The following is a 27,044-nucleotide window of genomic DNA, read 5'->3' as shown; positions in this document are numbered from 1 at the left end:
CAAATGGTAGGACTCTGTTTCCACCCCTGGGGCAGTCGATTCCAGGTGTACTGGATACCCCTCCATGTGAAAGCAAACTGTGGCCTGCACTCTGCTGCCAGAGGGATCGAGAAAAACGCATTGGCGATATCTATTGTTGCATACCATTTGGCAGCCTTTGACTCCAGTTCATATTGAAGTTCTAGCATGTCTGGTACGGCAGCACTCAGCGGCGGTGTGACTTCGTTCAGGCCTCGATAGTCCACTGTTAACTGCCACTCTCCGTTAGATTTTTGCACGGGCCATATGGGACTATTAAAGGGTGAATGAGTCTTACTGATCACTCCTTGACTTTCCAGTTGACGGATCAAGTTGTGGATGGGAACCAGGGAGTCTCGATTGGTGCGATATTGTCGCCGATGCACTGTCATGGTAGCAATTGGCACCTGCTGTTCTTTAACTTGCAGCAACCCCACCACAGAAGGATCCTCTGAGAGACCAGGCAAGCTAGACAGCTGTTTAATTTCCTCCGTATTCAAAGCAGCTATACCAAAAGCCCATCGATACCCTTTTGGGTCTCTGAAGTACCCTCTCCTGAGATGCCCTCTATGCCAAGGATGTATGGAGCCTCTGGACCAGTCACAATAGGGTGCTTTTGCCACTCATTCCCAGTCAGGCTTACTTCAGCGTCCAACACAGACAGTTCTTGGGATCCCCCTGTCACTCCAGAAATACAGATGGATTCCGCCCCCTTGTAATCTGATGGAATTAGAGTACACTGTGCACCGGTGTCCACTAGAGCTTTATACTCCCGTGGGGCTGATGTGCCAGGCCATCGAATCCACACAGTCCAGTAAACACGATTGTCTCCAGGTAGGTTGACCATCCCACTTCCTCATGTCCTCCCCCTGGTCACGCAGGAAGAACCACAGGGTTGCACGTGGTGTGCGCCACCGGTACCCTTTCGCCTGAACAGGGAAAAGCTGACTCTTAATAGCCGAGGCTCTGGTTGGAGTGGATGAGGAAAACCTACCCTTCTCAGCTTGCTCGAACATGTTTTGAGTCAGTCTGTGTCTGTCCACAGCCGAGACACAAGCACACATGGAGGGAGCAAGGTTATCTTCGTATTCTCGGAGTTGCCTGGCCAGTTCATCTATAGTTGGTGCCTCAATGTCTGTCCAGTTCATTATTGCCAGGGTGTGGGTGTAAGACGTTGCTGCATTTCGTACAAACTTGCGCCACATGGACCGTGTGCATTGGATTTCATCCGGGTCTTTGCATGCCTGGTCATTATAGATTACCTCCAACACGGCTAATTCCCTTAGATACTGGATGCCCCCCTCGATGTTGGTCCATTTCCTTCGAGAGTTTGCAAGTTCTTCCTTGAAGGGATACCTGTCCTTCACACTTGATAGGAGTCGCTGCCAAAGACTGAGGACTCCTGCCTTTTTTCCAATCCCTTTGTCAATGGCCTTGTCCTTAGCAAGCGATCCCAGCTGCCGGGCTTCCTTACCCTCCAATTCCTGACTACTGGCCCCAATATCCCAGCATCAAAGTAACCAGCTGAGAATTAGCTCACCTGGTTGACGGCTAAAATCTTTTTGCATATCTCGTAGCTCACTTAGGGATAGGGAGCGGGTGGTTTCCGTTTCATTGATTATCTCAGCCTCTTCCTCCTGTTCTTGTGGCTGCTCTGCTGCAGAAGAGGCTGCCTCTTCTGATTCTTTTTCCCTCTTAGGAGAAGCTTCTTCATCCCTTACTAAACGAGCTGATTTCTGCTTCCACTGTTTCTTTTTAGTTATAGGGGCGACGAATACAGTGCCTGATCTCTTTCCCCTCTCTTCTCCCTGAGGGTGCTGCATAGTATCAAGCAGTGTTTGGTAGATACTGGTCAGGGCCCAGCACAGCGCGGTAAGTTGTGCCTCTCTGGAGTAGCCATGGCATTTTTTTTTCAAACATTCTACCACTTCATCAGGATCCTGTAGTTGTTCAGGGGTGAAAGTCCAGATCATTGGAGGTGAGAAGTTCTCTAGATACCTGCCCATATTCTCCCACATGCCGTGCCACCCATGACCATACTCTCGTGGAACTTGGGTCATATTCCTAAATTGCTTGTTGACCTTAGAGAAAACTGAAGCAATATGTCTAAGGAATATCAATAGAAGTATTTTAACTGCCCAAGGATGTTCAAGGTACTGAGAGGTCATTGTCATGAGGGAGACAACATCACAGAAGAAGGAAGCAAGGGTGCTGTTCTGTATTTCCTCCACAAAAAAACTCTCAGAAGGAGTATAATTGTGAAGTATCTCCACGAGATGGTACCCAAAATACAGTAATGGCTTCAGCCCAGAGACCAAACACCAGATTACCCAGCTCAAGGTCAACATTTTAAAAACAAATCTTCCAGGCAAAATGTCACTAATTACTGCAGAGCACAGCATACTGAAAAAGCACAGGCCAATCTTTAACAGATACAGCAAAAAGAAGATCATGGTGCAAATTAAACAGACTAATGTTGACCTATAACTTTTAAAGGATAGAAGTACTGTTGAATCTGTTATTATCTCGAACCCTTCGAGTCCCTGTTCGGGCGCCAAAAAGGACTGTCGTGGTTTAAGCCCAGCTGGCAACTAAGCACCACACAGCCGCTCACTCACTCCCCCCAGGTGGGGTGGGGGAGAGAACCAGAAGAGTAAAAGTGAGAAAACTCGTGGGCTGAGATAAAAACAGTTTAATAAGTAGAGCAAACAAACACCGCGCGGAGAAGCAAAGCGAAAGAAGGAATTAATTCACCACTTCCCGTCGGCAGGCAGGTGTTCAGCTATCTGCAGGGAAGCAGGGCTCTATCACGCGTAGCGGTTGCTCGGGAAGACAAACGCCATTACTCCGAATGTCCCCACCTTCCTTCTTCCTCCCCTGGCTTTATATACTGAGCATGACGTCATATGGTATGGAATATCCCTTTGGTCAGTTGGGGTCAGCTGTCCCGGCTGTGTTCCCTCCCAACTTCCCGTGCACCCCCAGCCCACTCACTGGTGGGGTGGGGTGAGGAGCAGAAAAGGCCTTGGCTCTGTGTGAGCCCTGTTCAGCAGTAACTAAACCATCCCTGCTTTATCAACACTGTTTCCAGCCCAAATCCAAAACACAGCCCCATACTAGCTGCTATGAAGAAAGTTAACCCCATCCCAGCCAAAACCAGCACAAGGAGGAACTCCACTGGTGATGTCCGCTTGTCCCATTCCTCTTTCTCCATGAAGTGCTGTAGGACCTTCTTTTCCCCACTTGGCAGGAAGGGAACCTGAGGAAGGGCATGCGCTTCTGTGTTTGTTGTACAAAGGAATCGGGAAGGAGTCACTGCCAGAGACAACATGGAGGTTTTCCCTCCTCTGACTGAATTCACACTTGGCTTAGGGGCTCCATTCCTCGTGAAAGGGCAGGAACAGGTTCTTTGAGAGGGCCAAACTGCTCTTCTTGGAAGAACCTCCTCTCATGAGAGAGATGAGTTGCCGCACTGAGGTGCCTATTTCTGTGGAATGATAGAGAATGTTCAATTGCTCACATTACATTATGACGCATGAAGTTATTCCCCATACTACCTGGCATAGACGTTAGCCAAGTCCTGCTTTCAAGCAACAGGAAGAGGGGCCCGACAGAAAAGCTCCATCATGCAAAAAAGCTTTCAGGGCAACGCATCGTGCCATGGACTGATCTTCACCCTGGGGAAGAATGGACACTACACAGGATTAGTGGTCTCAACTCCCTGAAACATTTGCTTTCTGATGAGACAATTCTGTCCTGGGACAGTCCATCTCTTTCCACTGACCGAGAGTGGCCAGGAGTTACTAGCTTGCTAGTCAAAGGCAGTGCCAAGGGTCTGTTAGACAGGAGACTTAGAAGCAGATGTGAACTAGGGAGAGAAGCGCAGGGAAAACTGAATTCCAGAGAAAAGGCACCTGAGCTGTCCAAGCCAAATGAGGAAAAGTGATGTTGCCTGAGGAGGAGGGGAAAGGAACAGGGGTGATGATCATTTGCTGAACGTCTTTTCCTCCTCATCTTCTCTTTCTGAATGCATTTGGGCTGCCTCCCTGCAGCGACACAGCACCTGGACGTCAGTATTCCCATCTGAGTTCTCAGGACTCCCTGTTCAGCATGGAAATGGTGACGGGGGGTGTCCCGCGGATGAGTGGGGGCTGAGGCCGTGCAGGATCATGATCAAGCACAGGTTTCCAGCAAATTCCTGGTACCTGTTGGATTGCCTGCCCAGGGAATGTCTGTGGCTGAAAGAGAGAGCACTTTGCCCACGCCTCCTCTTTGGGCTTTCATAACGCTTGGGTCAGAAAAAACACGGTCCCTGATGATTCCCTGTCTCAAACTTCATATCTTTACCGTGAGTTGGAGATGGCCGAGGCAGTCACCTAGACAGCCCAGAGAGCTCCTGGAATGGAGGAGCCCTTTTACTCAGTCATTCACCCCACCTACACTGGGGTGCCTTGGTCCTGAAGGTGCTTCCATGGGGAGGGTGCCTCAGATTCACTGCTCGCTCTAAATCACATCCCATGTAGATGGCTGAGAGACAACTGTGAGAGAGCTGAGGGATTGAGATGGATCCCTAAGATACGAGCAAGATGGAGAAAGAGACAGCGAGAGATTAAGAGAGTTGAGAACATAAGGGACATGTCTTGGCACCCTGGCCCCATACACTCTGCCCCAACCTCTGCCTGTCCACTGAGGTGTGTGAGTGCCCATTAGCTTATGCCCCACAGCTCTGACTGCACTGACCACCACGCTGCCTGTATCTGGGTTCAGCAGTGTCAAGGACACAGAGAGGGTGTCTAAGGAAAGAGGAGCTGGAATGAGAAGACAGGCAGGACAGGACTGTACCAAGACACATGGTCTCACTTCATAGCTGCCGCTGTGCAAAGAGCCCCTGGCACAAAATGGCAACACTGTGGCAGGGATTAGAGAAGAGGAGAGGTTTCCTTTTAATTTGGGAGAGACTTTAAGGTACAATTGTAACCCTCATGTCTTCAAAGGATGGCCCCGCTGAGCAAGAGTCCCTCCCTTGTGCAAATGAGCACGCGTTGCCCAGTATGTGGCTCAGGGCACTTGGCATTCCCTATGGGAAAACTAAGCTGCCAAGTCGATGCTAAGTACAGTTCTCCTGAAGACCACTGTAGGAGGAGATGATATCACCCTCTAGAGTGCTGATCCTTCCCCGCTATCAAAGGAGGCCAGAGAATGAACTCATCTTTTTAGACATTAAAGTTATAAAAGTCTATGTCTGAACAAGCTAATTCCACTGAATGTGCTGGATTAGCTGAAGTATTGGCTCTGGGAGCATTGTGTCAAGGACTGGACATTTATTTCACCAAACATGAGTGATCTGGAGACAGGTGCACTGTTACTCCAAACTACATTCCTGACCAATATTCTAGATTCTGGACCAAATTAGAAGAGAGGTCATTCTCAACAGTTCAACTGGACTGAATTTCAGGCATGTTTTTGTTCTGACCAGGACGTTAACGGAGATGTATTTTCCACTTGGTCGAAAAATTAAGCTGTTATTGTTCTCTTCATTGTGTTCCACCTATGTCCTGTCATTTCCTAAAGACTAAGAGGTTCAGCAAAGATCTGTCACCAAAATAAGCAGGAAACCAGATTTAGAAGGAAGGCGCAGTTGCATGAGAACCGGACGAGGGCGAAGCTTGTTGAGAATTGGGTGTGCCATGGAGGGATGAAGTCCTCTGCTTGTTGCTCTCTGTCTTGGTTTGCACGCTTAGAAAATGCCACTGTGGTATTCACCAGGGTTTGTAAAGTGCTTGTAGGTCATTTGAAAGGCATTGCTATGCAGGGTCATCTTATGATGACGTGTTGCAGAAGAGAGTCTGGTGTGATATTCGATTAAGGAGATCTTACACTGCTAAGAAAGAGAGGTCTCATTTCTGCAGATGCATCATAACCATGTGTTTGCCCTCCCCACCCCTCTCCCCTTTCAAAATCCACTTACAACACCTCTCCTCAGGTGGAAAAGCAGTTTCTGAAGATTATCCCACTTCTTTTGAAACCTGCCTTGAGAGCATCTTTCATCAGCTGGTTCCTGAGGCTGAAAACAAAGGGACTCGTCAAAGCAGTTGGCACTGTGTTGAGAAGGGCCACTGCCTTGTTTCAGGAAATGAGGTGACTTGAAGGCTGGACATACATGAAGATGCAGCCCAGAAGGGAACAGAAGTAGCACTGAGTTAAGCAGCCTGGGCAGGATATGGCTTTGCTGGCCATGCACAAGTTTTCTACGGCTTTGGGTATGATGGATATGGTGATGAAAACCTCCAAACAGGAGAGGTTACAGAGGGAAAAGTCTGTGGGACTGTGGAGGTCTCCTTCAGCAAGAATGAGGGAATGATCAGCAGGTTTGTCCCTAAGATCACCAGGTACGAAGCCAGGAGAGCGATTGCCATGAGGGGCTCCTGATGGTGGAGGGAGGGGAAGCCCAAGAGAAGGAACTCTGTGACAGTTGTATGGTTCAACATTTCTGCGTCCGAGCTGCAGTGGTGGGGGGCGTGGGGAGAATAACCCCATACATCAGGACAGGCTGGGACGTGAGCAGCTGAGGAGAAGGGCCTGGGCACTACGAGGGATGCCCTACAACCAGTAGCGTATGGTCCCTATGAACAAGGGCAGCTGCACGTGGGGCTGTGTTAGGAGGAGTGTGGGCCACCCAGACAACTTGAGTGATCATCCCCCTTGACTCAGCACTGGTGTGGCTCCACACACATGGGTGTGTCCCAGTGGGTGGCTCCCCAGTTTGGAGAAGTCAGGAGGAACTAGAGAGTGTCGAGTGCAGGTCTGCCAAGATGGGGTATGGGACCGGGTGCACATGACCTGTGTGGGGCGGCTGAGGGACCTGGGCAGCATTGACCCAGTGGCAGAGAGGCTCAGAGCAGTATAGGAGTAGCCTGAGACTGCTGGAAAGGTGGTTTCAGAGATGATGAATCTGTTCTTCGTAGTGGGAAACAGCATGAGGAAGAACTTATAGCACAAAGTGCAGCTAGAGAGCTCCAGACTGGACACAAGGAAAGAGAAATGTCACTCGAAGGGCAGTGCTGTGGTGTAAGAAGTCACCCAGAGGGAGACTGGATCAACCCAAGGCTTTGTGTTGCAAGGGACAACGAGGAAGGATGGAGAGATATCAGTAAAGGAAGATGCTCAGGTGAGAGCCAGGTGGGGTAGCAGGGTGGATGTCTACAGCCTGCAGAGAGAGGTGCAGGTGTGGGAGACCACAGGACAGCCAATGGTGGAGATGAGAGAGGGATGAAGTCGAAAAAGCCCCCAAGAGAGATCAGCTCTTTCCCTCCTCGGCTGTGGCTGTTGTCTCTGCCACTGACACCCATGAGGAAGCACCTTGTCCTTACAGCACTCGGGGCTCATTGCCTCCCCTTCCCCACCTGGGAGCCTGGGAGGTATCCTACCGTAGTCCTGCCCTGGGCATTGCCCATCCCCACATCACACCGCCCCAGGAAGAGCCCTGAGCAATGTGCGAGGGACCGGATCTCCTTCCCAGGGGCTGGGGGTCAGAGCTTGGCCCTTTGCCTTTAGGTAACACATCCAGGGTTACTCAGAATCTCTTCCTTCACATTGCCTTTGCCTACCTGTCATCACTGCCCGGAGTTTTCTGCTCTAAGCAGCCCCTGGGGAGGCTTTGTCAGCAATGTCCCTCCGTGGGACCCATTAACACTCCAAGAAACAGTGGAGATTGCATCAGACACTGACTTCTTGAGAGGTTTCTTCAACTTCCTCTCCCTGTCTGAGGTTTATGGACTCGGCACCAAACCCACCCGAGGGGTCATTAAAACACCTTGAGATGGTCCTCTGCTGCTGAGCTGTGCCGGGCTCCTGGGACAGAGGGAGCTCATGGCAAGCGGGCATCACTGCCGAGAGACAACTCTGCCCAGGAGCAGCTCCTCTGCAGAGCGCAGCAGGGCTGAGGGCACTGCCTGCAGGCACCGAGGGGAGAGGATTGAGGCAGCGAAGGGTTTAAGTCAGTCAGGAGGAGGAGTATGCTGAGAGCGCAAAGTAGGAGAAATCTTCACAGCCCTTGACATGGTAAGTCTCTGGCTGCAGGGCAATGCAGCTGGAGTTTGTGGAGGGCTCTCATAAACGTGGCATAGTTCCCAGGAATGTCACTCCTGTGTAGAGGAGGTGGCAGGGCATGACGGCTGCCTTCTCCCAGGGATGAGGAGTGAGGCATTGAAGGGTTTAAAGGCAGTCTGGGGTGGGAGGACAGAGGCGAGCTCACTGGAGGAGAAATCTTCACAGCCCTTGACACGGTAAGTCTCTGGCTGCAGGGTGATTTAGGTACAGTTCATGGGCAGATGTCCTAATGCTGGCACATCCCACAAACTCTGAGAGCTTTCAGGAAGAACTGTCACAGGTTCTCCAGTGTAGAGGAGAAGGAGGTGCCCCAGAGCAGGGCTTCCCTGCTGCCCCATCAGAGGGACAGGGCATGAGGGCTGCCTTCTGCCAGGGACGGCTGCAGGGTGTGAAGGTGGGTGTGCAGCCAGGGGTGCCCAGGGCTGTCCTTCCGAGCAGGGTCCCTGCACCCCCGGGGCTGGGTGCTGGGGCAGGGACTCTGCCGCCTGCCAGGGTCAGCACTCAGCCTGCCCGGGGAGCTCCCCACGGCGCTGTGGGGAGAAGCTGGGGGTGGAAGGAGAGACCAGTGCAATGGCAGGGTGCTTCTGCTGTTGAGAGGGTGCTGTGTGGGTCAGGGCTGCCCTCAGCTCCAGATCACTCTGAGGACATTTGCAGAGGGTTGTTCACCTCCTCAGCAGCTGGACCTCCAGCGTAGGACCAGTGCATGTGTCCTACACTCGATACACAACAAATATGCTAAAAACAAGTGCCCTGCAGTGTTGCTATCTGTGAGGTGGAGAGCACGGCTGGGTAAGGGGAAGGCTTCACTTCATACCCATTAGCCTTTCTCTCCTTGCTTCAGTTTTTCAGACCACAGACATATTATGTATTTCCACACCTGCCTGTGGTGCTCTCAATCTCAGGAGTTGGTGTGGAGGGTGAAGGTCAGCTTCTGTTTTGACTTCAAGTCTGGGGACACAGCGCCAGGTGTGTCTTCATGGCAGGTAGATGCCTCAGGTTTTTTTTAAACTGTGAGGCACCATGTCGCTCAGTTGGTGGGGTTGGGGAGTGAGCTGACTCACTCATCGTTCAGCTGAGGGAGGGGGAAGTCAGAGAAGTCCTTCTCAACTTGTCACTGCCTTTTTCTCCTTGCACAGTTCCCCATGCCCGGAGGAAGAAAATGTCCAACAGCAGCTCCATCACCCAGTTCCTCCTCCTGGCATTCGCAGACACACGGGAGCTGCAGCTCTTGCACTTCTGCCTCTTCCTGGGCATCTACCTGGCTGCCCTCCTGGGCAATGGCCTCATCATCACCGCCATAGCCTGCGACCACCACCTCCACAGCCCCATGTACTTCTTCCTCCTCAACCTTTCTTTCATCGACCTGGGCTCCATCTCCACCACTCTCCCCAAAGCCATGGCCAATTCCCTCTGGGATACCAGGGCCATCTCCTACTCAGGATGTGCTGCCCAGGTCTTTCTGTTTCTCTTTTTCATTGCAGCAGAGTTTTCTCTTCTCACCATCATGGCCTATGACCGCTACACTGCCATCTGCAAACCCCTGCACTACGGGACCCTCCTGGGCAGCAGAGCTTGTGTCCACATGGCAGCAGCTGCCTGGGGCAGTGGGTTGCTCAATGCTGTGCTGCACACAGCCAATACATTTTCACTACCACTCTGCCAAGGCAATGCCTTGGACCAGTTCTTCTGTGAAATCTCACAGATCCTCAAGCTCTCCTGCTCAGACTCCTACCTCAGGGAAGTTGGGCTTATTGTGGTTACTGTTTGTTTCAGTTTTGGGTGTTTTGTTTTCATTGTGCTGTCCTATGTGCAGATCTTGAGGGCTGTGCTGAGGATCCCTTCCGAGCAGGGATGGCACAAAGCCTTTTCCACGTGCCTCCCTCACCTGGCCGTGGTCTCCCTGTTTATCAGCACTGGAGTGTTTGCCAATCTGAAGCCCCCCTCCATCTCTTCCCCATCCCTGGACCTGGTGGTGTCATTTCTGTACTCGGTGGTGCCTCCAGCAGTGAACCCCCTCATCTACAGCATGAGGAACCAGGAGCTCAAGGATGCCATGAAGAAATGGTTTTCACGGACACTTTTCAACAGCTGAGACCTGCCATCTCTCTTCACACATGATTCCCAGTGCATCCTGTAATGTGTTAGAGCTTTGTTTATTCACTCTGTTGCTGGTTTTGTTGTTGTTATTTCTCCCTATCATTTTCCTGCATGACTCTTTGGATTTGTCCCGCTACACCTGAGGCAGGAATGTGCTCTCTCTCATCTGGACACCTCAGAGAAATTTGTGTAACTCTGGCTCATATCTGACTCTCTCACACTAGCTCTGTAATAAAATGGGATCTCCCCTGCACGCTGCCTGCACGGTTGGCTCTTCTTCCAAAGCTGGTGTTAAGAAGAACAAAAGCCCAAAAGGGCTCATTGATCCACGGATTTGGGAGCAAAAACCTCCTTGTCACATCATGCCCTTTTAGAGACCAAGGGATGGATTTTGAACTGATCTCTGTGTGTGTCTAGTGACAGTGGGGATGGTGAGTGTCACTGAGGGACATACCCAGGGCAAAGCCATCAGGGTGAGCATCTCCTGCCTCGAGCAGGAGGGACGGACAAGACAATGGTCAAGTCTCTTCCAACCTGAGTTATTCTGTCATGCAGTGAGTCTTTTCCATGAAGATAGGATAGGCAGAGGAAGGAGAAAAGAGAGAGAGGCAGAAGTAGAGAGATGAAATGTGCCAATATAAAGACAGTAGTTCTTCTGAGCAATGCTTCTCCAATTGAACAAAAGATAAGAGAATTTATTTTGCTAAGGGGCTGCATAAAACAATTAACAGAGAGCAAGGGCGTGTAATCAGCTTGCCAGTACATGCTCTTGCTGCTGTTAAGAAAAAACTATGAAAAAAAATCATGAAATTTCATGAAAAGCCAGCCATGCTGGAAAGGAAGAGTTTTCCAGCTATTACATTGAGGTCTTTTCTGCAGAGCTGTCAAGTTTCTCCTAAAAATCTACATGCAGGGCTGGATTCAGTTACCCACAAAGAGATGGTCGCTGCCCTTTGGAGCTGAAGCACCCACGTGGGAAATGCGTCCCACAACGTCTGGGAGCCCTTCTGGAGCCTGAGCTGGCAGGCAGGCAGAGTACCTCGGGGTGGTGGAAGGCATCACCTGCCTTCAACACTGCTGGGCAGACTGCGACGAGGCCTCTCCAGCACAGCAGCACGTTGTGTCCCCTTGGGTGCTGGCTGTGAGGTCAGGTCTGAGCAGCCAGCAGTGGGGAGACAGATACTCTGAGGTCTCAAAAGCCATTGCAATGCTGCCCCCAACAAGATGACAGATTTGGGGAGGTCAGGGGGAGCTGGGACAAGATTTGGAGGAGGGCAGAGAGGTTTGGCCAACAAAGATGAAAGGTTTTGAAGAGGAAAGATGCGTTTGGGTAATCCTGATGCCACTGTGATACTGACTGAGAAAACATTCACGTGAGGCCTTTACCCTCTTTCTAAGCAGTAACCTGAAGCCCTAACCCTACCCTGATATGGCACCCTTCACCCTGACAGGAATCCACTGCTCTAATCCCTAACCTCAAACCTTACCTCTAAACCAAAGCCCCAAACCAGAAACTCCTCCTCCTACCCTGTTACTCACTCCAATTCCCAGCCTGTATCCCTGCCATTAAATGCTAGCCTTGACCCTCACCCTCCCCACAGCCCTACACAAACCCTAATCCACAAAGCGAGCCCCTCCCCTGGCACTAACTGGACACCCTCAGCAGAACACCAAACCCTCCCCAAAGCCCAACAGGGCCAAGGTCTTTGTCCTCTGGGCTATGGCAGGTGCCTCTGCTACTGACGCCTACCAGGAGAAACCCGGAGGCTCTGGGCTTTGGTTCTTCCTCGCCCCTTCTGGGGAGGCCGGGAAGTGTTGCGCTGTTTTTCTGCACTTGGCATTGCTCATCCTCACATCCCCCTGCCCCCAGGAAGAGCCCTGAGCCACACGTGAGGGACCAGCTCTGCCTGCCCAGGGCCTGGGGCTCAGGGTTTGGCCTTTCTGCTTCATCTAACAATCCAAGGGCTTTCTCAGCATTACAGCCACCTGCACAGTGCCTTTGCCTCCCTGCAATCACAGCCTCCAGTTATCGGCTCTAACGAGTCCCTGGGGAGGCTCTGTCAGTAATGGCCCTCAGTGGGACCCAGTAATGCTTCAAGGTTCTTTAGCTTTTGCTTCTGCCTTTGACTTCTTGAGAGGCTTGATCACTCTCATCATCAGAGGTTCATGGACTACAGGCCCAAATACACCGTGGGGTTCATTAAAGTACAGAAAGCCCTAACGAGCTATTTCCCTGCGTGTCACTTTCTTCAAGTCTTCAAGACTTGTGCAACTAATTGGAATCATTTCATAGTGCAGTTAAAGAGGAAGATTTCAAAGTGCCCCTAATAAAAAATACATTTTTTAAAATGTTACATTTTATTCCTTTCATTTTAAAGAAGAGGTGACAGCAGCATTCTCCAGTTGATATTGACCCAGAGTGTCGGGGAGGAAAAGCAGTCCCTTGAGGCCTGACACTGCACGGACACCCTTGCTCCTCACCTCCCCAGCCCCACCATTTCTGTCCTTGGCCACCTGGGACTTGCCTCACTTTGCCTTCCGTCAGACTTCTCGGGACTCTGGGAGCTGAATGTTACAGCGCCATTGCACCACCTCCCACCTGCTTTCCTTAGAGAACTGCCTGCACACCGGCACAGAGGGAATGTTCCTCTTTGCAAGCAAAGAGAAGGAAAGCATGGAAAAGTTTCATAAACATTAAAACGCACTCCTCAGCCACACGTAAAGTACAAGCTAGGTCTCATGAGGCTGACTTTCTACAAGGGATAATCTCATGAGAAATGCTTTAGATAGGGAGATACAAAAAAGTAAATATCAACATAATTAAAGAGTTGGCTCTTAAAGAGAGACAATTAGACTACTGAAGGACAGGCCGGCTTTTAGTCCCTGAAGCTCAAAGCAGCAGCGTAGGTGAGAGGTACCAGAACGAACAAAGAGAAAGGGAAGGAGAAAACTGGAGAATAATGGAAAGGGCCTTTGCCCAGGCAGTCGTCATCTGAAACGACGACTTTAGAAATGGTCTTTGTATCAGGGCAGGGGAATGTCTATGAAAGATCAGAGAAATGAAATACAGCGTAGGACAGGCAGAAGAGTGGTACTGAAGTTACAGGGGAAGGTCAGCATTTCCTTGGAATATGCCTTTTGAAAGGTCATGGGATTGGTAGAGGTCTCTTGTGAGTGAGGACAAAGCAATGGTGCACCCCTCTTGGAAGGAGGCCAAAAGTGCACCCCAGGGAACCCCAGGCTGTACAAGCTCACTTCACAGAATCACAGAATCACAGAATCACTAAGGTTGGAAAAGACCTGTAAGATCATCAAGTCCAACCATCAACCTACAAACACTACCATGCCCATTAAACCATGTCTCACAATGCCTCGTCCACACGTTCCTTGAAAACCTCCAAGGATGGTGACTCCAGCACTTCCCTGGGCAGCTTATTCCATTGTCTTACCACTCTCTCAGTAAAGAAATTTTTTCTAATATGGAGTCTAAACCTCCCCTGGTGCAACTTGAGGCCATTTCCTCTTGTCCTGTCACTAGTCACTTGGGAGAAGAGGCCAACACCCACCTCTCTGAAACCCCCTTTCAGGTAATTGTAGAGAGCGATGAGGTCTCCCCTCAGCCTCCTCTTCTGCAGACTGAACAACCCCAGTTCCCTCAGCCGCTCCTCATAAGACTTGTGCTCCAGACACCTCACGAGCTTTCTCGCCCTTCTCTGGACACACTCCAGCACCTCAATGTCCTTCTTGTATTGAGGGGCCCAAAACTGAACACAGTATTCAAGGTACGGCCTCACCAGCGCCGAGTACAGGTGTACTCCTTTGGTGAGGAGTGTGCCATCAGTTAGAGGCCTCTTGGGTGACATTTCTGGGACCTTGAAAGAGAAGAATTTGTCCAAAAGCAGTCAGCATGGACTCACCAAGGGTGAATCATGCCTCACCGACTTGATTGCCTTCATGATGATGTAGCTGCATTTGTGCATGAGGGGAGAACAGTGGATGTTGTTTACCTCAGCTTAAGCAAGACTTGTGGCATAGTGTCCCTCAATATTCTTCTACCCAAGTTAGGTTCTTACAGTCTGGATGGGTTGACAAACAGATGGGTGAAACATCAGTTGGATGATCAGGCTGAGAGAGCAGTGGTGACGGGGTCATAGTCTACCTGGAGGCCACTGGGACATACTGGGGCATTGTGGGGCAGCACAGGGGACTCTGCTGAGACCTGTGCAGTTTAATACGTGTAGCTATGACTTGGAGGAGGCAACTCTCACCTTGTTTGTCGATGACCCTAAATTGGGAGGACCATTGCTGTGCCCTAGGGATGCCATAGAGGGGAAACTGGAGAGGTGGGAGGACCGTCCTGTCAGAACCTTCATGGGATAGAAGGTGGCCAAATGGCAGGTCCTGTGCCTGGGACAGACTAACGCCCTGCAGTGGTAGGGGCTGATGTCTGCCTGGCTGGGGATCAGCTCTGCGTATATGGCCCTGGTGGTGCTGGAGGACAGAAAGCAAATTAGAACATCTGTACACTACCATGTAAATTTTTGGGCCTCATGTGGGGCAGGGGAGGAGGGAGTGAGCGGCTGTGTGGCTGCTGGGCTATTGGCCAGAAATAACCCATTACAGCAAGGAACATGTTGATAGCTGGGAGCGAGTTCAGAGGAAGACCGCCAAGATGCTCAGGGGCTTGAGGACTTACATTGGAGGAGGAACTGAGGGACAAGTCCTTGTTCAGCCTGGAGAAGGGAAGGCCTCAGGAATATCAGCCTGCCAGTCACTGAGGGGATGTTTTCAGGAAGATGGAACCAGTCTTGTCACCGTGACCTTTGGCAGGAGGATAATCAACAATAGTCAAGTGTTGAAATAAGGACTAGTCAGGCTGGAGATAAGGAAAAACATTTTCTCCATGAGGGCATCCAAGCATCAGAGCAGGTTTCCCAGAGACATTGTGCCATCTCTGTCCTTGGATGCTTTCAGCCTTCACTGGATAAAGCCTTAAGCAACATGGTCTGACTCCATAGCTGCTTCTGCCATGAGCAGGAGGTCAGAGCAGAGACCCCCTGGAGTCCCATTCAGAAGAGTGGAAAACTAAATGATGCTGCAGTTCCTTCCCCTCTGGGTCTTCCCTTGATGAGAGTAGGGAAAGTTTTCAGTTCCACATGACCACCATGGAAGTAAGTCAGATGTTAGTATGGTCAGAGCAGCTGCAGCTTGCTTGTCCGTTTCCAGGCAGTGTTGCTCAGATGCAGGGCTGCTTGACAGCTATCCCCAAACAGCCCTGATCATTCCCTTTGCTTCACCTTTCATTCCCCTTTTCACTCTTTTCCCACCTCTCAAGCCCTACTCTTCAATCATCCTTATCCCCTCCCATGTAAAATCCAACTCCTTTTCACCGTTTCCCCACTGGCCCTGCCTTGGCTTCACTTTGGACCTTCCTTTGGTGGTTCTGAGATGGTTACCACGGTACTTTCTACCTTGGTTAGCAGCTCCATTACACTAGCAGTCTTCTTGTCATCTGTAGTGTTCTGATCTCGTTGGAGGCACCACGACTCAGGATGACCATTGGCACACGTGCTTTAACAGCTGGACTGTTGGAGCTTCAGTCCAGAGAGACCTTGACACACCTGGAGATTTGGCCATGTCCTGGACCTGGCTGGGGTGGAGTTAACGTTCCCCATAGCAGCCCTCATGGTGCTCAGCTTTGTATTTGTAGCCGGAGTGCTGTTGCTACCACACCGCTGTTTTGGCTCTTGCTTAGCAGTGCTGGTACAGCATCAAGGCTACCTCTCCAACCTCCCTCCCCTGCAAAGGCCTGGGGAGGTGGGCAAGGGCTTGGGAGGGGACAGAAAGTGTTTTGGGTGCTCTTGGAATGTGTGGTTCACACAATGATGTGTTTTGCATCGGTCTAAGGCTATCCACTGTGGAAAGTGGACTTATGAGGAGGTAACATGACCTTAATATACAGGTGAGGAATGTCTTCTATGTTGTATTGAACTATGTCTACCTTTGGTTTTGTTTGTTGGCAAGTAAGAAACTTCCTTCTGTGCCTGTGTGCAGCTCGTTCTCCAGGTGAAACAGTGGGAATTGGTGCCAAGGGGCTGAAACACGCAGCTGCAGGCTTTAGTTGAGAAGACTCTGTTTTTACAGCACTGCTGTAAGGCGCACGTGGTTGAAGATAGAAATGGTGGCGTTGGTGGAAGGTACCAAGACTGCACATATAGTTTCTGCCATAAAGGGTAGTGACTTCCCTATATATTCCTCGTCAGTTAGGATATGCTCTCTTTCAGTATCAGTGGCAGATTGCTGCTATCACTTGAGGTTTATGCAGAAAAATAAAGGGAAGTGGGAAAAGAATAAATTCTTTCTTCCTGTTGGTGAATGATGAACTCTTTTCACCTTGAATACACTCCTGAAAGCTCTCAAATGAACCACATAAAAACAGAAAATCAGGAAAATTGGCTTGTTAGGGCTTTTTTTAATGTTCGAGTGCCGTCTGGAGCCAAGTTCCTGAACTGCAGATCCTGAAAGATTGATCAGGCCTCTAGAGAAGGAAAAGGAGAAGCAAACCTCCATGTTTCTGAAGGTGTTAGTGAGCCCAACCGAGAGCCATCACTGGAGACCACGGAGGGAACGCTGGACAAGGTGACCATCCCTGGGGGCTGGTGAAAGAGGAAGTCAGAGGTGATGGATAAGAGGTGGCAAATGAAATGTGGGGGTGGCTCTGATGCCAAGCAGGCCCTTGATGTCTTTCTCTAGGGAGGATGACCTAGTCCTGACCCCCATCACCTTGCAAAAGGCATCCTGTCCCTCACTGGATGCTCAGGGCTCTTCCTATGAGCAGTGGGATGTGGGGTGTGCAATGGCAAGTGCAGGACAGCGGTCGCACAGCTCCCAGCCTCTATGAAGGATGAGGAGGCAAGAAAGCACTGGGGCTGTAAGGAAATGGTGACCTTCTTGGAAGAGGCAGAAGTGACAGCGAAGAGGACAAGGACCCCACTTGTGTTGTTGAGAGGTCCCAGACCCACCAAGACTCTCAGCTGTCCCCACCGCAGGCTTTCCTACACTGTCCTATGCCTGTGCCTGTTTCCCAGCAGATTTAACCACCTACCATGACTTCCTGAATACAGTAATACAATAAATTCAGTAAGTTTGCAGATGATGGTGAAATAGGAGGAGGTCTGGATTTGATTGAGGGTGGAGAGGCCTTATAGAGAGAACTGGATAGACTGGAGAGCTGGGCAATCGCCAACCACATCAAATTTAACAGGAGCAAGAGCTGGATTCTCCACCTGGGATGCAGTAATCCGAGTTATACATACAAACTGGGGGAGGAGAGGCTGAAGAGCAGCCCTGCAGAAAGAGATCTGGGGTTTTTGGGTTCAGGGCAAATTGAATAGGAGTCAATAGTGTGCCGTGGCAGCCAAAAGGGCCACCCGTGTCCTGGGGTGCATCAAGCACATCATCGCTAGCTGGTGGAGGGAGGTGATTGTCCCACTCCGCACTGCACTGGTACGGCCCCACCTCAAGTGCTGTGTGCCGTTTGGGGCATCTCAGTAGAAGAAGGACACCAAAGTATTAAAGTGTGTCCAGGGAAGGGCAACCAAGGTGGTGAAAGGTCTCGAGGGCAAGACTTGGGAGCAGTGGCTGAGGTCACTTGATTTGTTCAGCTTGGAGAAGAGAAGGCTGAGGGGTGACCTCATCGCAGTCTACAACTTCCTCAAGGAGGGCAGCGGAGAGGGAGATGCTGATCTCCCCTCTCTGGTGACCAGCGATAGGACCCGAGGAAATGGAATGGAGCTGTCTCAGGGGACGTTCAGATTGGACATGAGTAAAAGGTTCTTCACTGAGAGGGCTGTTAGTCATGGGAACAGGCTCCCGAGGGAAGTGCTCATGGTACCAAGCCTGTCAGAGTTCAAGGAGCGTCTTGAAAACATATGTCATGTGCTTTAGTTTTAAGTAGTCCTTGTGAGGATTAGGGAGTTGGACTCAATGATCCTTATGGGTCCCTTCCAACATTAGATATTCAATGATTCCTTGACTTCATCAGGTCAATTCTGTCTTTTACATGCAGTTGTTGATCTTCAGAATGAGACTCGTTCTATAGAAACGCTGTTGCTGGTACCAGTTGCAAAACCGATTGTCTGACTGCAGGATCTGCCCAATTCTTTTCAAACCTTTTCCCCTCAATAGCAGGATGGAGAAGAATACCATCTGCACCCTCCTGCCCTTGACCATCACACCCAGAGCAGCGTAGTCATGCTTGCTACTTTCCAGGTCTCCTAGGACAACATCAGTGGTTCTCGTGTGGAAGAGCAGAAGGGGTTAACATTCCAAGATCAGGACAAGCTTCCGCAGCCTCCCAGCAATGCACCCCTTGATCAAGGACAGCTGACAGAGCTCCTTAGAAGCTGCTAGAGCTTGCCAGCAGCTTGTCAGAAGTCTACGTCTCCTCTGACTCTTCTTACTTGGCAGCCAAAGGCCCCTTGAATGTCCTCAGAGGGCTCCATGGATCTTCAAGACCCAGGTTCACTAAGGCTCTCAAAAAAGTCCCCAGGAGACATTGTCAGGACTCCGTTCGGCCAAGAGCTGAGGAACTCGGGGTGATTCCAGTATTGATCCTGAAGTGAGCCCGAGGTTGGTCTAGAGGCATCCGAAGGTGCTTTCCAGCATGAATGGGTTTGTGATTCTGTCATGTCTCATAATAGCTACTGCAATTCTTGCAGTCCTCAATTCCTCCTCTGCATCTGGATTAGCACCAAGCATGGTAACCCTAGAGCCACACCCTCTCAATGGTGTCAGGATGCCACTAAGGACTGAAACATTTTATGTTCAAAGTTTCATTGTGGATGACTCTTTGTTTTCAGACAGAACAGGCCCTTCTCACAGCCTGAAACACCTGTGCATTGAAACATGATGCCAAATGAGAGGGATGCAATCAGAAATTCATGACACGAGGGTAATGATGTTATAACATCTGAGGGGTCCTTGGGAAAGCCAGTAAAAACTCAAAATCCCCTAAAAATCTCAGACATGATTTGTAAGGTTGGCTTTGCCACTATGGCAGTCTGAGGGAGCTGGGTTTGTTCAGTGGAGAGAAGAGAAGCCTTTGGGGACACCTGGGGACAGCCTTTCCACACCTACCAGGAGATCACCAGGAAGAGGCAGACAGGCTCTCCTTCCCTGTTGTGAATGACGGGAGGGTGAGGGCCAATGGACTTCACTTGAAACATGGGAGGAAAAGCTCTTTACCCATGAAGAGGGTCAAGCCCTGAGGCAGGTTGCCCAGAGAGGTTGTGCTCTGTCAGGCCTTGGAAGATTTCAAGCCTCACACAAATAAAACTCTGAGCCACCTGGTGTGACTTGATAGCTGACCTTGCTGGGAGCAGCAGGTTGGCTCTCGTGCAGCATGAGGGACTGCACATTTCCTTCCACCACAGGGCTTCCCTGAACCATGCTAGGGAAAGCACTCAGCTTCACCTTGGAGGTGAGCAAACCTAAGTTTGGTCAGATCATCTTTTTTGTCTTGCGCATGTCACCACTGCTTACCTGCAGAGCTGCTTGGCAGGTACCTCCAAACAGCCTTGATCATGTCCTTTGCTTCATCTTCTCTTTTCTTTTCCCCTCTTTTCCCCCATCAGAGCTCTGCCCTTTGGTCATCCTTATCTCCTCGCATACAAACAGCCCACCTGTGTTTGCTCTTCCCACACTGGTCTTGCCTTTGCTTGCTCTGTAGCTCTTTCTGAGATGGGCAGCATGGAAAATTCTACATTGGAACGTGACTCCATTAAACTAATACCTCATTTTACCATTTGTAGTGCTCTGCAACTCATGCTGTTACCTTGTGAGAGACACCACAATCAGGGTGAGCCATTTGCACAAACAGCTGACAAAACAGTGACTCAGTCCATGAGGACCTTGAGGATCTCTGGGATTCAGCCAACAGAAACCTCCTGAATTTACAAGGAGAAGCCACCAGTCCTGTACCGGGGGGAGAAGAATAACCCTGTACCTCAGGGCAGGCTGGTACCCGACTGGCTGAGCAGGGACCCAAAGCAGAAGGGCCTGGGCCCAACGAGGGATGCCATATGACCCAGTAGCACGTGCTCACCAGAAGAAAGATCAGCTGCATTAGGAATGATGTGTTCACCCAGACAGTGGGAGTTATCGTCCTCATCGAGTGAGCACCGTTGTGGCCACATTTGGACTAGTGTGTCCCTCTGTGGGGTTTCCTGCTCTAGGCAATTCGGGAGGAACTGGAGAGTGCCCAGAAGAGCTCTGCAGAGATGGGGGTCAGGGTCTAGTGCCCTCCTTGGGGGTGCTGAGGCAGCTGGGTGTTCGCCTGGTGGGTTTAGACTGGACAGGAGAGAAAGAAATGCCACTCCAAGGGCAGTGCTGTGATACAAGAGGGAGCCTGGGCCAGCCCAAGGCTTTGTGTTTCAAGGAACAGCCAGGGATGGCGGAGAGGAATCAGTAAAGGCAGTGAGATACTCAGGTGAGAACAAGAGGATGGAGTGTCCACAGCCTTCAGGGAAACAGGGCCAGGCGTACACACCATAGGACAGCCTTGGGTGGAGACGGTCGAGGGAGCTGGCAATGCCGAAAGCCCCCAACAGAGCTGACGTCCTCCTCCCCTTGGCTGTGGCTGTTGCCTGTGCCAGCCAGGGCCTTCCAGTAGGAACTTCATCGTTACAGCAGGAGGGCCTCATGGACTCCTCTTCCCTACCCAGGAGCCTGGCAGGTTTCAAACCGTGTTTTTGCACTTGCTCAGGGATCTTCCTGGGGCAGTGTGATGGAGGGATGTCCCTCGACCACACTGCCCCAGGAAGAGCCCCGAGCAACGTGTGAGGGAAAAGGATCTCCCTTCCCAGGGGCTGGGCGCCAGGCCTGGGCCCTTTGGCTGAATGTAATACATGAAGGTTTACTCCAAAGGAGAGCCGCCTTTACATAGCCTTTGCCGACCTGTCATCACTGCCTTGTTTTCTGCTCTAACCAGCCCCTGGGGAGGCTTTGTCAGCAATGTCTCTCAACGGGACCCCTTATGACTCCAAGAAACTGTGGAGCTTGCATCTGACTGACTTCTTGAGAGCGTTCTTCAACTCCCTCTCAGTGCCTGAGGTACATGGACTCAGCACCAAATGCACCATGGCGCTTCTTAAAACAAAAGAAGCCATGTCTCTTCCCATTATTTTCTACAAGTGTTCAAGACGTGGGCAGCTAATTGGAGAGGTTTCAGGAGGGCAGTTAACAGACATAATCGTATGAACAGCTAGTCAAACAAGAATTTCTCCTATTAAGGCTTTCTTTTTTTATTTTTTTCTGGACACAGGAAAACTCTTAACAACATCTTGCAATTGATATTGATGCACAGGGTTTTTAAATGAAGTCGGAAAAGTGGGCTCCCTGAGGTCAGGCATTGCACGGACAACATTCCTCCTCACCTCCCCAGCCCCAGCCTTCCTCTCCTGGGCCACCTGGGGCTTGCATCAGAGCTCCTTACATCAGACTTCTCCACCCAAGTCTGCAGCTGGAGGTTACAGCCTCTCTTGCACCAACTCCCACCTGCTTTCCTTAGAGATCTGGCTGCACACAGGCACAGCTGCCTATCTCTTCATTGCCAGCAAACAGAAGGAAAGCATGGTAAAGTTTAATAAACTTTATCCTTCTCCTCAACTGTATGCTCCATTCAAGCTGCCTCCAATGGGGTTCACCATCCACAAGGGATAACCTTACTAGAAATGTCGTAGACAGAGCGATAGGAAAGGATAGAGATAAACACAATGAAGGAGTTGGCTGAAGAGATAATTAGACTGCGGAAAGACAAGGGCAGGCTTCTAACTCCCTGAAGCTCAAAGCAGCACCTGGGTGGTTGAGAGGGGTCTGACTGAGCAAGGAGTAAGGGGAGGGTGGAACAGGAGAGCAATGGAAAGGGCATCTGTCCAGATAGCCTGCTCAGAAGATGCCTTTAGACCTGGTCATTTTATCAGGATAAATGGAAAGATTTGGGAGATTAAATACGCAGTATAATGGCCAGAGTCCCGGCAAGGCAAGTGCAGGGGAAGATCAATATTTCTTCTCCTGCAATTAATATGCTTCCTGGACATTCCCATTTTGGCACGGTGGGAAAACATAGTCATTTTAGTAAAAGTATTCAATTCTCTCAGCTGGTGAAAAGGTGCTCGTGTGTTTTTGACAAGTTGCAAGCAGTTCTTCCTTTTTCCAGGCAGAGCTCAGCTGCCTGACCATGGACATAAGTGCCACTTGCAGAGGCCCAGTGCAGCTGAGGTGTTTGCCTGGGACTGGCCACTGCCAGTCAGGACAGGAGGTCTCCTGCAGAAGACCAGAGCTCCTCAGGAGTTACTTTGTTCAGAGAAACTACTATTTCTCTATTGACATATTTCATATTTCTTCTTCTGCCTCTCAGCCCTTCCTTCCTTCCTTCCTTTCAGTCTCATTGACTTTCTGAGGAACTTAGAGTGTACAAGACCTCTGGACATGACCTAGGTCAGATAGATCTACGTGAGGTTTCTCAGGGGTTCCCTCCCCATCTGGCATCATCCACAAACAAGCCGAGTGTGTGCTCTGTCCCCTTGTTCAGGACATGGATAAAGATAGCAAACTCTATTGCCTAAGTGTTGGTCACTGATGGAGGCCACGAGTGACTGGCTGCGCTGTGGCTGCATGGTTCAATCTAGTTTCCACCTACCTATGATCCATTTACCCACTCCAGGTCTCAGGGGTTTGGCTATATGGAGACTAGGGGGACTGTGCTAAATGCATGGATTTACTCCATCACCTTCCCAGGGAATGAGGTGAGGCTGACTGGGCTGTAGTTCTCCAAATCCTCCTTCTGGCCCTCTTGAAGATGGGTACGATATCTGCCTTTCCACAGCCATCAACAACCTTCCCAGATGGCCCTGAAATTTCAAGGACAGACAAGCACAATCTTGCAAGGACACTGTCCAGCTTCCCCAGCACCCTTGGGTGTATCCCATCTTTTTCCATGGACTTGTGTGTGTCTCAGCCAGCTTAAGCGATCCATTTGGGGATGAGGGAGACCTGGGGTGAGATTTTACTGGAAGAAGGCAAGGTAAAGGAAGCTTGAACTCCACAGCCATTTCCATGTCTTTGTCACTACGTGTCCTGCTCCACGGAGCCCTGAGCCCACATTTTCCTCAGCTGACTCCTTGTGCTGCCAGTGAACTTACAACAGCCCTTGGCGTTGCCCTCCTTATCCCTCACTAGTTCCAGCCCCCGCTGAGGCTGGCTTTTCTGGCTCCACCTTTGCCCACACAGGTCATGTCTCCATCTGCCTCATTGCCAGTCTGTTTCCCCTTCCACCCTCTGTGCACTGCCTCCTGGTCTTTGAACTCTTCAGCCAGACGGTTCCTGTTCATCTTCAGGGAGGGCTCCATGGATCTTGGCTCTCCAGGAGCCTGACAAGCACATCTTGAACAGGCTGAAGTCCGCTCTCCTTCAGTGCAAGGCTGTCGTTCTGCTGTTTGTCTGTCTTCTCTTGCTTGATCGTTGCAGCCATGGCTGCCCTCAGCATTGACATTTTCATCCAGTTCTGCCTTGTTTGTGAGTAACAGAGCCCAGCCCTCATCAGTCATCAGCTGTTTGTGCCCAAAGAAAGGGAGGGGTGAGGCAGGTGAATGGGACATGTCTGGGTGCTGACTGTGAGGGCTCCTCTCCTACAGCCACTTGACGGGCTGTGGCAGGCCGGAGAGCAGGCCGGGCTCACGGACACCTTGATCCGCACTAGCCCCTCCGAGCAGACCTGACACCCAGCAGCACGTGGCTCCTTGCCTAGGCCTCCTTTGAGTCCCATGTGCTGCCCTTGTGGCCTGGACTCAAAGGGGATCATCCGCAGGCTTGCTTTGGCAGCTCAACCTTCCCAAAAGTGGCGTGTGATGTATTCTAACCAGCCAGAAGGTTTTTCATAGCGTGCTGCAGAAGAGTTCATAGTGTGTGCACTAAGGTACAGCCTTAGTGGGTGGGGTGTGTACAACGGTGCAGAGCCTTCTGGGACAGCGCTGGAGTACTGCAGAGATAATTGAACCTTGCTTGCCATGGCTCACGGCTGCCTCCTGTCCAGCTCCCTGCCCACCAAGACCTTTCCCACAGAGCTGCTCCCAGCCAGGCAGCCCCCAGCCTGTGCCATTGCCAGGGTTAGTCCCCTGCAGGGACAGAAACTGGCACTTGTCCTCGTGGGATTTCATGAGGTTCCTGTCAATACATGCTCTCCTCCTCCTTGAGCCCCTTCACTGAGCAGAGCCCTGGGAGACATTTTTAGCACAGACTAAAGCACAGACTGAGTGCCTCAGCCTCATCTCTGCTGTTATGAACCCATCCACCCCCCCACCATTCAGCAGCATGTTCCTTGTTCAGCCTTTTACTGCAAACACAGTGACGGAAGCTCTTCATTTTGCTCTTGACATTGCCTGCAGCCCCCTTCAGCTCCAGGGGAGCTTGGGCTTTCCTAAACACATGCCTGCACGCTCAGGCCATATTTCTAAATTCCTCCTTCATCGCCTGTCCTTGTTTCCACTTCCTGATCGTTGCGTTGTGGCTCCCATCTGTCACCCATCCCTGCACCAGCACAGCCTCACTGCCCAACACGTGCCGCCACAGCCCCCCTCATCAGACACTGCACAGAACAGGATATGTGTGGGGTGGGGAAACATAGCCCACCAGATTCCTCATGCCAGATCGCAGTGTCCATTCCCACCAGCTGTCCTGCTTTGGCAGCCCCCAAGAGCCCAGCCCCAGCCATGTCCCACACAATGGTTTGCAGACAGCCCTGCTCTGGGCTCTGCCAAGGTCTGGGTAAGAAGAGAGGCTGGGGCAGAGCTGGCTCTTCCCCCGACACAGGCACCAAGACCAGCAGGAGAAAGAAAATGGCGAGAGAGCAAACCTCCCCCACAAACTGGAGTAGGTGGCCAGTGCTGAAAATGGCTGATGGGAAAGGCTGCGGGGGGGTGATGAAAGTCCTGGGGCACCTTCTTGCTCTGTCCAGGCCACCAAGGGCACAGACCGGCCTTCTGCCTCCTGCTCCTGCATGTCTTGGCTCCCTCCCATGAGCTCTGGCTCTGCACCACACACTCATTGGAGCATGTCCTCACCCTGCATGGTCACACAGCTCATCTAACATTGGTGGTGTCCTCTCACGGGCACTTTCCAGCCCAGCCCAGCTCCTCCCCAGCTATTCCCATCTCCCCAGCCCAGCAGAGCAGCCCAGTCTGGGCTGGCCCCACGCCAGTGCCCATTGCAGGCTGCTGCAGAGCTCTGGGAGCTCTCCCCACTGCCCCAGCAGCTCTGACGGGCACAGCAGCTCCTGGGGGGCAGAGAGGGGTCTCAGCCTCCCCGTTAGCCCCAGGGCTGGAGGCTCACCATGGAAGGAGGAAATGGAGGTCAGTGGAACTACAGGAGCCCTGGTCTCAGCTCCAGGAGGTGTCCCCCACAGACTGGCTGTACCCCCTCAGTTCCAGCCCTTCTTCCCAGGCCAGAAGAAGAGTCCTGGCCCAGCAACTGAGCAGCTGCCCTGACCTGGTACCCACAGAATGAGGTTTCTCTTTCTCAGTGGTTCCTCCCTGCAGGCACAGAAGTGCTCCCTTGCTCAATAGCCAAGGACAGGGCGGGCAGGACCATGGGGTGTCTCCAATGGCACAAAAGGCAAGGGAGGGCTGCACTAGATCCAGACCGTGGGTTTACCAAGAGGGTGTCCTGAACCACTCCCCAGTCTTATGTCCCTTTGCCTTCTGGCTCCTCTAAGCCTCTCCTGGCATTGCATGGTCCTCGGTAGCCCTTGGGCTCCTCGGGTTCACCTTTTCCTCTTGGAGATTCCACCTTAGATTGTCACTCATTTTATGAGATGCCACTCACTGCCAAGTCAGACTCACACACTGTCCCTGGAGATCCCCTGACTTCTCCTGGCAGCTCCCCATTCCTCTCCAGGATGGCATCTGCCACCAGCCCCACTGCAGGTGGGACAGCAACAGGCAGATAAGTCAAAGACCAGTTGCTGTCTGAGTGGACACATGCAACCAGGAAGGGAACTCTTCTTACAGCCCTTGGTCCCTAACACATCACCCTGGGACTCTGAGCTTGTCCCCCTGAATCCACCAAGAACCCCAGGAGAGGAAAAGTCCTTCTGAGGGAGCAGCTCCTGCAGTGTATTCCAGCTTTGGAAGAGGCATCCAGCCTTCTGGCCCTGCCCTGAAGAGCCCCTTTGTCATGGGGGTACTTGCATGGAGGCCAGCTCTGATACAGTGGTTCACTTGCCTGCTCCTGCCTGCAGACACAGGAATGCCACTGTAGAGACAACAGGACTGTCACAAGTTACCCGAGACCTTAAGGGTAACACAAATGCAAGGGCACAGCAGGACAGTGAGGAGAGACCAGCACGGAAAAGGCCATGTCCTGCTGCTGTCCTTGGTCATGGCTCCAGGGAAGCAACAGCCCCGACTTGCAGGCAGCAGAGGGATTGCCCACCGAGGCAGCGAGGGGCAGCCCCAAGGGCAACCGGGGATGCTCCTCCATGGGACAGCTGGGCATTTGCCTCCTGAACCCCTCCAGCATGCTGGGGCTGCTCCCCAGCTCCAGAGGAGATGTGAAGAGATGGCAGCTGAGACAGTTTTTGCTGGTTTCTTTATTGAGTTTATCTAAAGAGAGAGCCTGGATCCATATCTACATGAGGTCTTTGGGTCAAGAAAAAAACAGGTAGGAGGCCAAGAATAATATTATCACATGAATAAAGCAAAACCAGAAATAATAAAAAAAGAAAAAAACCACAACAGAAAAATAAAGACACATATGAGGAAAAG

The 27,044-nt window shown here is 51.3% G+C and overlaps 1 protein-coding gene across 1 annotated transcript; it reads left to right on the top strand.

Annotated features, from left to right (window-relative positions):
• Positions 1–9,667: 9,667 nt before the first annotated feature.
• On the top strand, positions 9,668–24,002 carry LOC132321445 (olfactory receptor 14J1-like; the record flags this gene model as incomplete). Its single annotated transcript, XM_059834941.1, has 2 exons — positions 9,668–10,129; positions 23,919–24,002. Coding segments are annotated over 2 exons (546 nt in total), but the record flags the coding sequence as incomplete, so codon positions are not given.
• Between the last annotated feature and the right edge of the window lie 3,042 nt (positions 24,003–27,044).

Source organism: Gavia stellata, unplaced genomic scaffold (genome assembly GCF_030936135.1).
Source record: "Gavia stellata isolate bGavSte3 unplaced genomic scaffold, bGavSte3.hap2 HAP2_SCAFFOLD_42, whole genome shotgun sequence".
Taxonomy (NCBI): Eukaryota; Metazoa; Chordata; class Aves; order Gaviiformes; family Gaviidae; genus Gavia; species Gavia stellata.
Note: the sequence above shows the minus strand (reverse complement) of the source record. Positions and strands in the feature narration are given on the sequence as shown.